This window comes from Oncorhynchus nerka, linkage group LG2 (assembly GCF_034236695.1).
Source record: "Oncorhynchus nerka isolate Pitt River linkage group LG2, Oner_Uvic_2.0, whole genome shotgun sequence".
Lineage (NCBI taxonomy): Eukaryota > Metazoa > Chordata > Actinopteri > Salmoniformes > Salmonidae > Oncorhynchus > Oncorhynchus nerka.
Window position 1 is genome coordinate 68,413,244 of NC_088397.1, and position 20,502 is coordinate 68,433,745.

At 56.2% G+C, this 20,502-nt stretch overlaps 1 protein-coding gene across 5 annotated transcripts in view; it reads right to left on the reverse strand.

The window, feature by feature from the left end:
- LOC115140382 (inositol 1,4,5-trisphosphate receptor type 1-like) overlaps nt 1–20,502 on the reverse strand; it is a 207,660-nt gene that overhangs the window by 37,183 nt on the left and 149,975 nt on the right. For 4 of the 5 annotated variants that reach the window (XM_065001818.1, XM_065001816.1, XM_065001812.1 and 1 more), the window contains one exon: nt 5,309–5,484. The exons of the other annotated variant lie outside the window; for it this stretch is intronic. In XM_065001818.1, the coding sequence (XP_064857890.1) occupies nt 5,309–5,484 (176 nt within the window). The remainder of the gene's footprint in view (nt 1–5,308; nt 5,485–20,502) is intronic. 5 annotated transcript variants of the gene reach the window in all.

A 20,502-nucleotide genomic window follows, 5' to 3' on the forward strand; every position in this document is an offset into this window, starting at 1 on the left:
CCATGATGACAATCAGACACAACGTGATCCTACATGACATTCCATGATGACCATCAGACACAAGGTGATCCTACAGGACATGCACTACATGACATTCCATGATGACCATCAGACACAACGTGATCCTACAGGACATGCACTACATGACATTCCATGATGACCATCAGACACAATGTGATCCTACAGGACATGCACTACATGACATTCCATGATGACCATCAGACACAATGTGATCCTACAGGACATTCCATGATGACCATCAGACACAACGTGATCCTACAGGACATGCACTACATGACAATCCATGATTACCATCAGACACAACGTGATCCTACAGGACATGCACTACGTGGCATTCCATGATGACAATCAGACACAACGTGATCCTACAGGACATTCCATGATGACCATCAGACACAACGTGATCCTACAGGACATGCACTACATGACATTCCATGATGACAATCAGACACAACGTGATCCTACAGGACATTCCATGATGACCATCAGACACAACGTAATCCTACAGGACATGCACTACATGACATTCCATGATGACAATCAGACACAACGTGATCCTACAGGACATTCCATGATGACCATCAGACACAACGTGATCCTACAGCACATGCACTACATGACATTCCATGATGACCATCAGACACAAGGTGATCCTACAGGACATGCACTACATGACATTCCATGATGACCATCAGACACAACGTGATCCTACAGGACATGTACTACATGACATTCCATGATGACAATCAGACACAACGTGATCCTACAGGACATTCCATGATGACCATCAGACACAAAGTGATCCTACAGGACATGCACTACGTGACATTCCATGATGACCATCAGACACAAAGTGATCCTACAGGACATGCACTACATGACATTCCATGATGACAATCAGACACAACATGATCCTACAGGACATGCACTACATGACATTCCATGATGACCATCAGACACAACGTGATCCTACAGGACATGCACTACGTGACATTCCATGATGACAATCAGACACAACGTGATCCTACAGGACATGCACTACATGACATTCCATGATGACCATCAGACACAACGTGATCCTACAGGACATGCACTACATGACATTCCATGATGACAATCAGACACAACGTGATCCTACATGACATTCCATGATGACCATCAGACACAAGGTGATCCTACAGGACATGCACTACATGACATTCCATGATGACCATCAGACACAACGTGATCCTACATGACATTCCATGATGACCATCAGACACAAGGTGATCCTACAGGACATGCACTACATGACATTCCATGATGACCATCAGACACAACGTGATCCTACAGGACATGCACTACATGACATTCCATGATGACCATCAGAAACAATGTGATCCTACAGGACATGCACTACATGACATTCCATGATGACCATCAGACACAATGTGATCCTACAGGACATTCCATGATGACCATCAGACACAACGTGATCCTACAGGACATGCACTACATGACAATCCATGATTACCATCAGACACAACGTGATCCTACAGGACATGCACTACGTGGCATTCCATGATGACAATCAGACACAACGTGATCCTACAGGACATGCACTACATGACATTCCATGATGACAATCAGACACAACGTGATCCTACAGGACATTCCATGATGACCATCAGACACAACGTAATCCTACAGGACATGCACTACATGACATTCCATGATGACAATCAGACACAACGTGATCCTACAGGACATTCCATGATGACCATCAGACACAACGTGATCCTACAGGACATGCACTACATGACATTCCATGATGACCATCAGACACAAGGTGATCCTACAGGACATGCACTACATGACATTCCATGATGACCATCAGACACAACGTGATCCTACAGGACATGTACTACATGACATTCCATGATGACAATCAGACACAACGTGATCCTACAGGACATTCCATGATGACCATCAGACACAAAGTGATCCTACAGGACATGCACTACGTGACATTCCATGATGACCATCAGACACAAAGTGATCCTACAGGACATGCACTACATGACATTCCATGATGACCATCAGACACAACGTGATCCTACAGGACATGCACTACGTGACATTCTATGATGACAATCAGACACAACGTGATCCTACAGGACATGCACTACATGACATTCCATGATGACCATCAGACACAACGTGATCCTACAGGACATGCACTACATGACATTCCATGATGACAATCAGACACAACGTGATCCTACATGACATTCCATGATGACCATCAGACACAAGGTGATCCTACAGGACATGCACTACATGACATTCCATGATGACCATCAGACACAACGTGATCCTACAGGACATGCACTACATGACATTCCATGATGACCATCAGACACAATGTGATCCTACAGGACATGCACTACATGACATTCCATGATGACCATCAGACACAATGTGATCCTACAGGACATTCCATGATGACCATCAGACACAACGTGATCCTACAGGACATGCACTACATGACATTCCATGATGACCATCAGACACAACGTGATCCTACAGGACATTCCATGATGACCATCAGACACAACGTGATCCTACATGACATTCCATGATGACCATCAGACACAATGTGATCCTACAGGACATGCACTACATGACATTCCATGATGACCATCAGACACAACGTGATCCTACAGGACATGCACTACATGACATTCCATGATGACCATCAGACACAACGTGATCCTACAGGACATGCACTACATGACATTCCATGATGACCATCAGACACAATGTGATCCTACAGGACATGCACTACATGACATTCCATGATGACCATCAGACACAATGTGATCCTACAGGACATGCACTACATGACATTCCATGATGACCATCAGACACAACGTGATCCTACAGGACATGCACTACATGACATTCCAGGATGACAATCAGACACAAAGTGATCCTACAGGATATTCCATGATGACCATCAGACACAACGTGATCCTACAGGACATGCACTACATGACATTCCATGATGACCATCAGACACAACGTGATCCTACAGGACATTCCATGATGACCATCAGACACAACGTGATCCTACAGGATATGCACTACATGACATTCCATGATGACCATCAGACACAACGTGATCCTACAGGACATGCACTACATGACATTCCATGATGACAATCAGACACAACGTGATGCTACAGGACATGCACTACATGACATTCCATGATGACAATCAGACACAACATGATCCTACAGGACATGCACTACATGACATTCCACGATGACAATCAGACACAACGTGATCCTACAGGACATTCCATGATGACCATCAGACACAAAGTGATCCTACAGGACATGCACTACATGACATTCCATGATGACAATCAGACACAACGTGATCCTACAGGACATTCCATGATGACCATCAGACACAAAGTGATCCTACAGGACATGCACTACATGACATTCCATGATGACCATCAGACACAACGTGATCCTACAGGACATGCACTACATGACATTCCATGATGACAATCAGACACAACGTGATCCTACATGACATTCCATGATGACAGTCAGACACAACGTGATATTACAGGACATGCACTACATGACATTCCATGATGACAATCAGACACAACGTGATCCTACATGACATTCCATGATGACAATCAGACACAACATGATCCTACAGGACATGCACTACATGACATTCCATGATGACAATCAGACACAACGTGATCCTACAGGACATGCACTACATGACATTCCATGATGACCATCAGACACAAAGTGATCCTACAGGACATGCACTACATGACATTCCATGATGACAATCAGACACAACGTGATCCTACAGGACATGCACTACATGACATTCCATGATGACAATCAGACACAACGTGATCCTACAGGATATTCCATGATGACCATCAGACACAACGTGATCCTACAGGACATGCACTACATGACATTCCATGATGACAATCAGACACAACGTGATCCTACAGGACATGCACTACATGACATTCCATGATGACAATCAGACACAATGTGATCCTACAGGACATGCACTACATGACATTCCATGATGACAATCAGACACAACGTGATCCTACAGGATATTCCATGATGACCATCAGACACAACGTGATCCTACAGGACATGCACTACATGACATTCCATGATGACAATCAGACACAACGTGATCCTACAGGACATGCACTACATGACATTCCATGATGACAATCAGACACAACGTGATCCTACAGGACATGCACTACATGACATTCCATGATGACAATCAGACACAACGTGATCCTACAGGACATGCACTACATGACATTCCATGATGACAATCAGACACAACGTGATCCTACAGGATATTCCATGATGACCATCAGACACAACGTGATCCTACAGGACATGCACTACATGACATTCCATGATGACAATCAGACACAACGTGATCCTACAGGACATGCACTACATGACATTCCATGATGACAATCAGACACAACGTGATCCTACAGGACATGCACTACATGACATTCCATGATGACAATCAGACACAAAGTGATCCTACAGGACATGCACTACATGACATTCCATGATGACAATCAGACACAACGTGATCCTACAGGACATTCCATGATGACCATCAGACACAACGTGATCCTACAGGACAGGCATTTCATGGACTAGCAGTGGATTGTTCTTGGCAGTATATTAGGAGTTGTAGTAGTTCTGGGGTTCAGTAGATGGATGTGGGATCGCTATCTATCCCCTAGCCACAGGGAGGGAGGGGAGACCGAAGGAGGAGAGGAATGCAGAAGGGGCCAGTTGAGGACATAGGGGGAACGGGCAGCGGGCCATGTATAAGGGGCAGTTCCAGGGAATTTTGGGCAGCTGCAAGGGTGGTGTCAGCCTCCAGCGTCTAGTGACGCATTTCACAGCCGACCGACCACACACTCAGGCCGTGCCAGGCCAGCCAGGGAGTCAGGCCAGGGGGTTACGCCATAGGCAGAACGGGCACTGGAGTGGGTATGGGCTGGGGCGTGAGGGAGGTCTACATGGGGACAGGGTGTGTGGGTAGTGGGTACGTACAGGGGTGGGCATGTGCAGATGAATGTGATATGAGGAGAGAGGGGGGCTACTGAGAGCTAGCAAGGCCAAATGGATTGACATTGGAGAACATGGAAATTAAGATTTAGTGTCGGACAACAATATAGTCAAACACACACATTTCCCAAAGACGTACGTTAAAGGCTCCAAGCAAGAAGAGGGTGGGCTCCAGGCCCACAGAGAAGATGAGGCGGAGGATGGTGGCAATGATGAGGGTGCGAACCCCAAGGTGCTTGGGCATGGCCACCACGATAGCCAACGATGCCAACATACCCAACCAGAGCAGGGCAGACAGCTGGGGCTCCAGGGTACCTAGGGAGGATACACACAATGTCAGCCTACACACCCCTCAATGTCAGCCTACACACCCCTCCATGTCAGCCTACACACCCCTCCATGTCAGCCTACACACCCCTCCATGTCAGCCTACACACCCCTCCATGTCAGCCTACACACCCCTCCATGTCAGCCTACACACCCCTCCATGTCAGCCTGCACAGCCCTCCATGTCAGCCTGCACAGCCCTCCATGTCAGCCTGCACAGCCCTCCATGTCAGCCTGCACAGCCCTCCATGTCAGCCTGCACAGCCCTCCATGTCAGCCTGCACAGCCCTCCATGTCAGCCTGCACAGCCCTCTATGTCAGCCTACACAACCCACCATGTCAGCCTACACACCCCACCATGTCAGCCTACACACCCCTCCATGTCAGCCTACACACCCCTCCATGTCAGCCTACACACCCCTCCATGTCAGCCTACACACCCCTCCATGTCAGCCTGTACAGCCTACACACCCCACCATGTCAGCCTGCACAGCCTACACACCCTACCATGTCAGCCTACACTCCCCTCCATGTCAGCCTACACACCCCACCATGTCAGCCTACACACCCCTCCATGTCAGTCTGCACAGCCTACACACCCCTCCATGTCAGCTTACACAGCCTACCATGTCAGCCTACACACCCTACCATGTCAGCCTACACTCCCCACCATGTCAGCCTACACACCCCTCCATGTCAGCCTACACACCCCTCCATGTCAGCCTACACTCCCCACCATGTCAGCTTACACTCCCCACCATGTCAGCCTGCACAGCCTACACACCCCTCCATGTCAGCCTACACACCCCACCATGTCAGCCTACACACCCCTCCATGTCAGCCTACACACCCCTCCATGTCAGCCTACACACCCCTATGTCAGCCTGCACAGCCTACACACCCCACCATGTCAGCCTACACACCCCTCCATGTCAGCCTACACACCCCTCCATGTCAGCCTACACACCCCTCCATGTCAGCCTGCACACCCCTCCATGTCAGCCTGCACAGCCTACACACCCCTCTATGTCAGCTTACACAGCCTACACTCCCCACCATGTCAGCCTACACACCCTACCATGTCAGCCTACACACCCCACCATGTCAGCCTACACACCCCTCAATGTCAGCCTACACAGCCTACACTCCCCACCATGTCAGCCTGCACAGCCTACACACCCCTCCATGTCAGCCTACACAGCCTACACTCCCCACCATGTCAGCCTGCACAGCCTACACACCCCACCATGTCAGCCTACACACCCCTCCATGTCAGCCTGCACAGCCTACACACCCCACCATGTCAGCTTACTCTCCCCACCATGTCAGCCTACACAGCCTACACTCCCCACCATGTCAGCCTGCACAGCCTACACACCCCACCATGTCAGCCTACACACCCCTCCATGTCAGCCTGCACAGCCTACACACCCCTCCATGTCAGCCTGCACAGCCTACACACCCCACCATGTCAGCTTACACTCCCCACCATGTCAGCCTGCACAGCCTACACACCCCTCCATGTCAGCCTACACACACCACCATGTCAGCCTACACTCCCCTCCATGTCAGCCTACACACCCCTCCATGTCAGCCTACACACCCCTCCATGTCAGCCTACACACCCCTCCATGTCAGCCTGTACAGCCTACACACCCCACCATGTCAGCCTGCACAGCCTACACACCCTACCATGTCAGCCTACACACCCCACCATGTCAGCCTACACACCCCACCATGTCAGCCTACACACCCCTCCATGTCAGACTACACACCCCTCCATGTCAGCCTACACACCCCTCCATGTAAGCCTACACACCCCTCCATGTCAGCCTACACACCTCTCCATGTCAGCCTACACACCCCACCATGTCAGCCTACACACCTCTCCATGTCAGCCTACACACCCCACCATGTCAGCCTGCACAGCCTACACACCCTACCATGTCAGCCTACACTCCCCTCCATGTCAGCCTGCACAGCCTACACACCCCACCATGTCAGCTTACACTCCCCACCATGTCAGTCTGCACAGCCTACACACCCCTCCATGTCAGCCTACACACCCCACCATGTCAGCCTACACACCCCACCATGTCAGCCTACACACCCCACCATGTCAGCCTACACACCCCACCATGTCAGCCTACACACCCCTCCATGTCAGCCTACACACCCCACCATGTCAGCCTGCACACCCCTCCATGTCAGCCTGCACACCCTTCCATGTCAGCCTGCACAGCCTACACACCCCTCTATGTCAGCTTACACAGCCTACACTCCCCACCATGTCAGCCTACACACCCTACCATGTCAGCCTACACACCCCACCATGTCAGCCTCCACACCCCTCAATGTCAGCCTACACACCCCTCCATGTCAGCCTACACAGCCTACACTCCCCACCATGTCAGCCTGCACAGCCTACACACCCCACCATGTCAGCCTACACACCCCTCCATGTCAGCCTGCACAGCCTACACACCCCACCATGTCAGCTTACACTCCCCACCATGTCAGCCTGCACAGCCTACACACCCCTCCATGTCAGCCTACACACACCACCATGTCAGCCTACACTCCCCTCCATGTCAGCCTACACACCCCTCAATGTCAGCCTACACACCCCTCCATGTCAGCCTACACACACCACCATGTCAGCCTACACTCCCCTCCATGTCAGCCTACACACCCCTCCATGTCAGCCTGCACAGCCTACACACCCCTCCATGTCAGCCTACACACCCCACCATGTCAGCCTACACAGCCTACACTCCCCACCATGTCAGCCTGCACAGCCTACACACCCCACCATGTCAGCCTACACACCCCTCCATGTCAGCCTGCACAGCCTACACACCCCACCATGTCAGCTTACACCCCACCATGTCAGCCTACACACCCCTCCAGCCTGCACAGCCTACACCCCTCCATGTCAGCCTACACACACCACCATGTCAGCCTACACTCCAGCCTCCATGTCAGCCTACACACACTCAATGTCAGCCTACACACCCTCCATGTCAGCCTACACACACACCACCATGTCAGCCTACACTCCCCTCCATGTCAGCCTACACACCCCTCCATGTCAGCCTGCACAGCCTACACACCCCTCCATGTCAGCCTACACACCCCACCATGTCAGCCTGCACACCCCTCCATGTCAGCCTGCACACCCCACCATGTCAGCCTGCACACCCACCATGTCAGCCTGCACACCCACCATGTCAGCCTACACACCCCACCATGTCAGCCTGCTACACCCCACCATGTCAGCCTGCACACCCCACCATGTCAGCCTGCACACCCCACCATGTCAGCCTGCACACCCCTCCATGTCAGCCTGCACACCCCTCAATGTCAGCCTGCACACCCCACCATGTCAGCCTGCACACCCCTCCATGTCAGCCTGCACACCCCTCCATGTCAGCCTACACACCCCACCATGTCAGCCTGCACCCCTCCATGTCAGCCTGCACACCCTCCATGTCAGCCTGCACACCCCTCCATGTCAGCCTGCACACCCCTCCATGTCAGCCTGCACAGCCCACCATGTCAGCCTGCACAGCCCTCCATGTCAGCCTGCACAGCCCACCATGTCAGCCTGCACACCCCTCCATGTCAGCCTGCACACCCCACCATGTCAGCCTGCACACCCCCTCCATGTCAGCCTGCACACCCTCCATGTCAGCCTGCACACCCCACCATGTCAGCCTGTACACCCCACCTCCATGTCAGCCTGCACACCCCACCATGTCAGCCTGCACACCCTCCATGTCAGCCTGCACACCCCACCATGTCAGCCTGCACACCCCACCATGTCAGCCTGCACACCCCCTCCATGTCAGCCTGCACACCCCTCCATGTCAGCCTGCACAGCCCTCCATGTCAGCCTACACAGCCTACACTCCCCACCATGTCAGCCTACACACCCCACCACACACCATGTCAGCCTGCACACCCCACCATGTCAGCCTGCACACCCCTCCATGTCAGCCTGCACACCCTCCATGTCAGCCTGCACACCCCCATGTCATGTCACACCCCCACCATGTCAGCCTACACACCCTACCATGTCAGCCTACACACCCCACCATGTCACCCCACCATGTCAGCCTACACACCCCTCCATGTCAGCCATGTCACACAGCCCCACTCCCCACCATGTCAGCCTACACACCCCACCATGTCAGCCTACACACCCCTCCATGTCAACATACACCCCCACCATGTCAGCCTACACAGCCCCTCCATGTCAGCCTGCACAGCCTACACACCCCACCATGTCAGCCTACACACCCCACCATGTCAGCCTACACACCCCCACCATGTCAGCCTACACAGCTCTATGTCAGCATACACCCCACCATGTCAGTTTACACACCCCACCATGTCAGCCTACACACCCCTCCATGTCAGCCTGCACACCCCTCCATGTCACCTACACCCCACCATGTCAGCCTACACTCCCCACCATGTCAGCCTACACACCACCTCCATGTCAGCCTGCACAGCCTACACACCCCACCATGTCAGCCTACACACCCCTCCATGTCAGCCTGCACAGCCTACACACCCCTCCATGTCATACACAGCCTACACACCCCACCATGTCACCTACACTCCCCACCATGTCAGCCCACAGCCTGCCACCATGTCAGCCTACACACCCCTCCATGTCAGCCTACACACCCCACCATGTCAGCCTACACACCCCATGTCATGTCAGCCTACACTCCCACCATGTCAGCCTGCACAGCCTACACACCCCACCATGTCAGCCTACACACTCCCTCCATGTCAGCCTGCACAGCCTACACACCCCACCATGTCAGCTTACACTCCCCACCATGTCAGCCTACACAGCCTACACACCCCACCATGTCAGCCTACACACACCACCATGTCAGCCTACACTCCCCTCCATGTCAGCCTACACACCCCTCCATGTCAGCCTGCACAGCCTCCATGTCAGCCCCCACCATGTCAGCTTACACTCCCCACCATGTCCATGTCTGCACAGCCTACACACCCCACCACACCCCTCCATGTCAGCCTACACACCCTACCATGTCAGCCTACACACCCCACCATGTCAGCCTACACACCCCACCATGTCAGCCTACACACCCCTCAATGTCAGCCTACACACCCCTCCATGTCAGCCTACACAGCCTACACTCCCCACCATGTCAGCCTGCACAGCCTACACACCCCACCATGTCAGCCTACACACCCCTCCATGTCAGCCTGCACAGCCTACACACCCCACCATGTCAGCTTACACTCCCACCATGTCAGCCTGCACAGCCTACACACCCCTCCATGTCAGCCTACACACACCACACACCACCATGTCAGCCTACACTCCCCTCCATGTCAGCCTACACACCCCTCAATGTCAGCCTACACACCCCTCCATGTCAGCCTACACACACCACCATGTCAGCCTACACTCCCCTCCATGTCAGCCTACACACCCCTCCATGTCAGCCTGCACAGCACACACCCCTCCATGTCAGCCACACCCCTCCATGTCAGCCTGCACACACACCCCTCCATGTCAGCCTGCACACCCCTCCATGTCAGCCTGCACACCCCACCATGTCAGCCTGCACACCCCACCATGTCAGCCTGCACACCCCACCATGTCAGCCTGCACACCCCACCATGTCAGCCTGCACACCCCACCATGTCAGCCTGCACACCCCACCATGTCAGCCTACACACCCCACCATGTCAGCCTGCACACCCCACCATGTCAGCCTACACACCCCACCATGTCAGCCTGCACACCCCACCATGTCAGCCTACACACCCCACCATGTCAGCCTGCACACCCCACCATGTCAGCCTGCACACCATGTCAGCCCCACCATGTCAGCCTGCACACCCCACCATGTCAGCCTACACACCCCACCATGTCAGCCTGCACACCCCACCATGTCAGCCTACACACCCCACCATGTCAGCCTACACACCCTACCATGTCAGCCTACACTCCCCTCCATGTCAGCCTACACACCCCTCCATGTCAGCCTACACAGCCTACACACCCTACCATGTCAGCCTACACAGCCTACACACCCCACCATGTCAGCCTACACACCCCACCATGTCAGCCTACACACCCCTCCATGTCAGGCTACACACCCCACCATGTCAGGCTACACACCCCACCATGTCAGCCTACACACCCCACCATGTCAGCCTACACACCCCACCACACCCCACCATGTCAGCCTGCACAGCCTACACTCCCCACCATGTCAGCCCCCACCATGTCACAGCCTACACTCCCCACCATGTCAGCCTGCACAGCCTACACACCCCACCATGTCAGCCTACACACCCCTCCATGTCAGCCTGCACAGCCTACACACCCCTCCATGTCAGCCTGCACAGCCTACACACCCCACCATGTCAGCTTACACTCCCCACCATGTCAGCCTGCACAGCCTACACACCCCTCCATGTCAGCCTACACACACCACCATGTCAGCCTACACTCCCCTCCATGTCAGCCTACACACCCCTCCATGTCAGCCTGCACAGCCTACACACCCCACCATGTCAGCTTACACTCCCCACCATGTCAGTCTGCACAGCCTACACACCCCTCCATGTCAGCCTACACACCCCACCATGTCAGCCTACACACCCCACCATGTCAGCCTACACACCCCACCATGTCAGCCTACACACCCCTCCATGTCAGCCTACACACCCCACCATGTCAGCCTACACACCCCACCATGTCAGCCTGCACACCCCTCCATGTCAGCCTGCACACCCTTCCATGTCAGCCTGCACAGCCTACACACCCCACCATGTCAGCTACACAGCCTACACCCCACCATGTCAGCCTACACACCCTACCATGTCAGCCTACACACCCCACCATGTCAGCCTCCACACCCCTCCATGTCAGCCTACACACCCCTCCATGTCAGCCTACACAGCCTACACTCCCCACCATGTCAGCCTGCACAGCCCACAGCCTACACCCCACCATGTCAGCCTACACACCCCTCCATGTCAGCCTGCACAGCCTACACACCCCACCATGTCAGCTTACACTCCCCACCATGTCAGCCTGCACAGCCTACACACCCCTCCATGTCAGCCTACACACACCACCATGTCAGCCTGCACTCCCTCCATGTCAGCCTACACCCCTCCATGTCAGCCTACACACCCCTCCATGTCAGCCTACACCCACCCCTCCATGTCAGCCTACACACCCCTCCATGTCAGCCTACACACCCCTCCATGTCAGCCTACACCCCTCCATGTCAGCCTGCACACCCCTCCATGTCAGCCTGCACACCCCACCATGTCAGCCTGCACACCCCACCATGTCAGCCTGCACACCCCACCATGTGCACACCCCACTCATGTCAGCCTGCACACCCCACCATGTCAGCCTGCACACCCCCCCACCATGTCAGCCTGCACACCCCTCCATGTCAGCCTGCACACCCCACCATGTCAGCCTGCACACCCCACCATGTCAGCCTGCACACCCCACCATGTCAGCCTGCACACACCATGTCAGCCTGCACACCCCACCATGTCAGCCTGCACACCCCACCATGTCAGCCTGCACACCCCACCATGTCAGCCTACACACCCCACCATGTCATGTCAGCCTACACACCCCACCATGTCAGCCTGCACACCCCACCATGTCAGCCTGCACACCCACCATGTCAGCCTGCACACCCCACCATGTCAGCCTACACACCCCACCATGTCAGCCTGCACACCCCACCATGTCAGCCTGCACACCCCACCACAGCCCACCATGTCAGCCTACACACCCTACCATGTCAGCCTACACCCCTCCATGTCAGCCTACACACCCTCCATGTCAGCCTACACAGCCTACACACCCCTACCATGTCAGCCTACACAGCCTGCACACCCCACCATGTCAGCCTACACACCCCACTACACCCCTCCATGTCAGGCTACACACCCCACCATGTCAGGCTACACACCCCACCATGTCAGCCTACACACCCCTCCATGTCAGCCTGCACAGCCTACACACCCCACCATGTCAGCTTACTCTCCCCACCATGTCAGCCTACACAGCCTACACTCCCCACCATGTCAGCCTGCACAGCCTACACACCCCACCATGTCAGCCTACACACCCCTCCATGTCAGCCTGCACAGCCTACACACCCCTCCATGTCAGCCTGCACAGCCTACACACCCCACCATGTCAGCTTACACTCCCCACCATGTCAGCCTGCACAGCCTACACACCCCTCCATGTCAGCCTACACACCACCATGTCAGCCTACACCCCTCCATGTCAGCCTACACACCCCTCCATGTCAGCCTGCACAGCCTACACACCCCACCATGTCAGCCTACACACCCCTCCATGTCAGCCTGCACAGCCTACACACCCCTCCATGTCAGCCTACACACCCCACCATGTCAGCCTACACTCCCCACCATGTCAGCCTGCACAGCCTACACCCCCTCCATGTCAGCCTACACACCCCACCATGTCAGCCTACACCCCCCTCCATGTCAGCCTGCACACCCCTCCATGTCAGCCTGCACAGCCTTCACATGTCAGCCATGTCAGCTTACACTCCCCACCATGTCAGTCTACACAGCCTACACTCCCCACCATGTCAGCCTACACACCCTACCATGTCAGCCTACACACCCCACCATGTCAGCCTCCACACCCCTCAATGTCAGCCTACACACCCCTCCATGTCAGCCTACACAGCCTACACTCCCCACCATGTCAGCCTGCACAGCCTACACACCCCACCATGTCAGCCTACACACCCCTCCATGTCAGCCTGCACAGCCTACACACCCCACCATGTCAGCTTACACTCCCCACCATGTCAGCCTGCACAGCCTACACACCCCTCCATGTCAGCCTACACACACCACCATGTCAGCCTACACTCCCCTCCATGTCAGCCTACACACCCCTCAATGTCAGCCTACACACCCCTCCATGTCAGCCTACACACACCACCATGTCAGCCTACACACCCCTCCATGTCAGCCTACACACCCCTCCATGTCAGCCTGCACAGCCTACACACCCCTCCATGTCAGCCTACACACCCCACCATGTCAGCCTGCACACCCCTCCATGTCAGCCTGCACACCCCACCATGTCAGCCTGCACACCCCACCATGTCAGCCTGCACACCCCACCATGTCAGCCTGCACACCCCACCATGTCAGCCTGCACACCCCACCATGTCAGCCTACACACCCCACCATGTCAGCCTGCACACCCCACCATGTCAGCCTACACACCCCACCATGTCAGCCTGCACACCCCACCATGTCAGCCTGCACACCCCACCATGTCAGCCTGCACACCCCACCATGTCAGCCTGCACACCCCACCATGTCAGCCTGCACACCCCACCATGTCAGCCTGCACACCCCTCCATGTCAGCCTGCACACCCCCACCATGTCAGCCTACACACCCCACCATGTCAGCCTACACACCCTACCATGTCAGCCTGCACACTCCCCTCCATGTCAGCCTACACACCCCTCCATGTCAGCCTGCACAGCCCACATGTCCCCACCATGTCAGCCTGCACACACCCCACCATGTCAGCCTACACACCCCACCATGTCAGCCTACACACCCCTCCATGTCAGCCTGCACACACCCCACCATGTCAGGCTACACACCCTCCATGTCAGCCTACACACCCCTCCATGTCAGCCTGCACAGCCTACACACCCCACCATGTCAGCTTACTCTCCCCACCATGTCAGCCTACACAGCCTACACTCCCCACCATGTCAGCCTGCACAGCCTACACACCCCACCATGTCAGCCTACACACCCCTCCATGTCAGCCTGCACAGCCTACACACCCCTCCATGTCAGCCTGCACAGCCTACACACCCCACCATGTCAGCTTACACTCCCCACCATGTCAGCCTGCACAGCCTACACACCCCTCCATGTCAGCCTACACACACCACCATGTCAGCCTACACTCCCCTCCATGTCAGCCTACACACCCCTCCATGTCAGCCTGCACAGCCTACACACCCCACCATGTCAGCCTACACACCCCACCATGTCAGTCTGCCAGCCTACACACCCCTCCATGTCAGCCTACACACCCCACCATGTCAGCCTACACACCCCACCATGTCAGCCTACACACCCCACCATGTCAGCCTACACCCCACCATGTCAGCCTACACACCCCACCATGTCAGCCTACACACCCCACCATGTCAGCCCCACCCTCCATGTCAGCCTGCACACCCCTCCATGTCAGCCTGCACAGCCTACACACCCTCCATGTCAGCCTACACAGCCTACACTCCCCACCATGTCAGCCTACACACCCTACCATGTCAGCCTACACACCCACCATGTCAGCCTGCACACACACCCTCACCATGTCAGCCTACACACCCCTCCATGTCAGCCTACACAGCCTACACTCCCCACCATGTCAGCCTGCACAGCCTACACACCCCACCATGTCAGCCTACACACCCCTCCATGTCAGCCTGCACACACACTCCCACCATGTCAGCCTGCACAGCCTACACACCCCTCCATGTCAGCTACACACACCACCATGTCAGCCTACACTCCCCTCCATGTCAGCCTACACACCCCTCCATGTCAGCCTACACACCCCTCCATGTCAGCCTACACACCCTCCATGTCAGCCTGCACAGCCTACACCCCCATCCATGTCAGCTACACTTACCCTCCATGTCAGCCTGCACAGCCCCCACCATGTCAGCCTACACACCCCACCATGTCAGCCTGCACACCCCACCATGTCAGCCTGCACACCCCACCATGTCAGCCTGCACACCCCACCATGTCAGCCTGCACACCCCTCCATGTCAGCCTGCACAGCCTACACACACCCCACCATGTCAGCCTGCACACCTCCATGTCCCCTGCACACCATGTCAGCCTGCACACCCCACCATGTCAGCCTCCATGTCAGCCTGCACACCCCTCCATGTCAGCCTGCACACCCCACCATGTCAGCCTGCACACTATGTCAGCCACACATGTCCCCTCCATGTCAGCCTACACACCCCCATGTCAGCCTGCACACCCCACCATGTCAGCCTGCACACCCACCATGTCAGCCTGCACACCCTCCATGTCAGCCTACACACACACCCCTCCATGTCAGCCTACACACCCTCCATGTCAGCCTGCACACCCTCCATGTCAGCCTGCACAGCTACACACCCCACCATGTCAGCCACACACCCTCCATGTCAGCCTGCACAGCCTACATGTCAGCCCACCATGTCAGTCTCCATGTCAGCCTACACACCCACCATGTCAGCCTGCACACCCCTCCATGTCAGCCTACACACCCTCCATGTCAGCCTACACACCCCACCATGTCAGCCTGCACACCCCTCCATGTCAGCCTTACACCCTCCATGTCAGCACCCACCATGTCAGCCTACACACCCCACCATGTCAGCCTGCACACACCCACCATGTCAGCCTACACCCTCCATGTCAGCCTGCACACCCCACCATGTCAGCCTGCACACCCCACCATGTCAGCCTGCACACCCCACCATGTCAGCCTACACACCCCTCCATGTCAGCCTGCACACCCCTCCATGTCAGCCATACACCCCACCACTGCACACCCCACCATGTCAGCCACACCCTCCATGTCAGCCTGCACACCCCACCATGTCAGCCCTACACACCCCACCATGTCAGCCTACACACACCCCACCATGTCAGCCTACACACCCCACCATGTCAGCCTGCACACCCCTCCATGTCAGCCTACACACCCCACCATGTCAGCCTGCACAGCCCACCATGTCAGCCAGCCTACACACCCCACCATGTCAGCCTGCACACCCCACCATGTCAGCCTGCACACCCCACCATGTCAGCCTGCACAGCCACACCCCACCATGTCAGCCTGCACACCCCTCCATGTCAGCCTACACACCCTCCCATCAGCCTGCACAGCCTGCACACCCACCATGTCAGCCTACACACCCCCACCATCAGCCTCATGTCAGCCTACACACCCCACCATGTCAGCCTGCACATGTCAGCCTACACACCCACCATGTCAGCCCACACCCCACCATGTCAGCCTACACCCCTCCATGTCAGCCTACACACACACCCCACCATGTGCACACACACCCTCCATGTCAGCCTACACACCCCTCCATGTCAGCCTACACACCCCACCATGTCAGCCTGCACACCCCTCCATGTCAGCCCCCTCCATGTCAGCCACACCCCTCCATGTCAGCCTGCACAGCCTACACACCCCACCATGTCAGCACTCCCACCATGTCAGCCTGCACAGCCCACACCCCTCCATGTCAGCCTACACACACCACCATGTCAGCCTACACACCCCTCCATGTCAGCCTACACACCCCTCCATGTACACACCCTCCATGTCAGCCTACACACCCCACCATGTCAGCCTACACACCCCACCATGTCAGCCAGCCTACACACCCTCCATGTCAGCCTACACACCCCACCATGTCAGCCTACACACCCCACCATGTCAGCCTACACACCCCACCATGTCAGCCTACACACCCACCATGTCAGCCTACACACCCCACCATGTCAGCCTGCACACCCCTCCATGTCAGCCTACACACCCCTCCATGTCAGCCTGCACAGCCTACACACCATGTCATGTACACAGCCTGCACTCCCCACCATGTCAGCCTACACACCCCACCATGTCAGCCTACACACCCCACCATGTCAGCCTCCACACCCCTCCATGTCAGCCTACACACCCCTCCATGTCAGCCTGCACACCCCCCCCCATGTCAGCTTACACTACACCCCACCATGTCAGCCTGCACACACCCACCATGTCAGCCTACACACCCCTCCATGTCAGCCTACACACCCACCATGTCACACACCCCCACCATGTCAGCCTGCACAGCCTACACACCCCACCATGTCAGCCTACACACCCCTCCATGTCAGCCTGCACAGCCTACACACCCCACCATGTCAGCCTACACACCCCACCATGTCAGCCACCACAGCCACACACCCTCCATGTCAGCCTACACACCCCTCCATGTCAGCCTACACACCCTCCATGTCAGCCTACACACCCCACCATGTCAGCCTACACACCCACCATGTCAGCCTACACCCCTCCATGTCAGCCTACACACCCTCCACCATGTCAGCCTACACACCCCTCCATGTCAGCCTACACACCCCACCATGTCAGCCTGCACACCCCCATGTCAGCCTGCACACCCACCATGTCAGCCTCCACACCCCTCAATGTCAGCCACACCCCTCCATGTCAGCCTGCACAGCCTACACACCCCATGTGTCAGCCTACACACCCCACCATGTCAGCCTGCACACCCCTACCATGTCAGCCTACACACCCCACCATGTCAGCCTACACACCCTCACCATGTCAGCCTGCACACCCCTCCATGTCAGCCTGCACACCCCACCATGTCAGCCTGCACAGCACACCCCACCATGTCAGCCTACACACCCCTCCATGTCAGCCTGCACAGCCTACACACCCCACCATGTCAGCCTACACACCCCACCATGTCAGCCTGCACAGCCACACCCCTCCATGTCAGCCTGCACACACCACCATGTCAGCCTACACACCCCTCCATGTCAGCCTACACACCCCTCAATGTCAGCCTACACACCCCTCCATGTCAGCCTACACACCCCACCATGTCAGCCTACACTCCCTCCATGTCAGCCTACACCCCTACCATGTCAGCCTACACACCCCACCATGTCAGCCTGCACACCCCACCATGTCAGCCTACACACCCCACCATGTCAGCCTGCACACCCCACCATGTCAGCCTACACACCCCACCATGTCAGCCTGCACACCCCACCATGTCAGCCTGCACACCCCACCATGTCAGCCTGCACACCCCACCATGTCAGCCTACACACCCCACCATGTCAGCCTGCACACCCCACCATGTCAGCCTACACACCCCACCATGTCAGCCTGCACACCCCACCCTGTCAGCCTACACACCCCACCATGTCAGCCTACACACCCCACCATGTCAGCCTGCACACCCCACCATGTCAGCCTACACACCCCACCATGTCAGCTGCACACCCCACCATGTCAGCCTGCACACCCCACCATGTCAGCCTACACACCCCACCATGTCAGCCTGCACACCCCACCATGTCAGCCTGCACACCCCACCATGTCAGCCTACACACCCCACCATGTCAGCCTGCACACCCCACCATGTCAGCCTGCACACCCCACCATGTCAGCCTACACACCCCACCATGTCAGCCTGCACACCCCTCCATGTCAGCCTGCACACCCCATGTCAGCCTGCACACCCCACCATGTCAGCCTGCACACCCCACCATGTCAGCCTGCACACCCCTCCATGTCAGCCTACACACCCCACCATGTCAGCCTGCACACCCCTCCATGTCACAGCCTCCATGTCAGCCCCACACCCCTCCATGTCAGCCTGCACACCCCTCCATGTCAGCCTGCACACCCCACCATGTCAGCCTGCACAGCCCTCCATGTCAGCCTGCACAGCCCACCATGTCAGCCTGCACACCCCTCCATGTCAGCCTGCACACCCCACCATGTCAGCCTACACACCCTCCATGTCAGCCTGCACACCCCTCCATGTCAGCCTGCACACCCCACCATGTCAGCCTGTACAGCCCTCCATGTCAGCCTGCACTCCCCACCATGTCAGCCTGCACACCCCTCCATGTCAGCCTACACAGCACACCCCACCATGTCAGCCTACACAGCCTACACTCCCCACCATGTCAGCCTGCACAGCCTACACACCCCACCATGTCAGCCTACACACCCCTCCATGTCAGCCTGCACAGCCATGTCAGCCACACACCCTCCATGTCAGCCTGCACAGCCTACACACCCCACCATGTCAGCTTACACTCCCCACCATGTCAGCCTGCA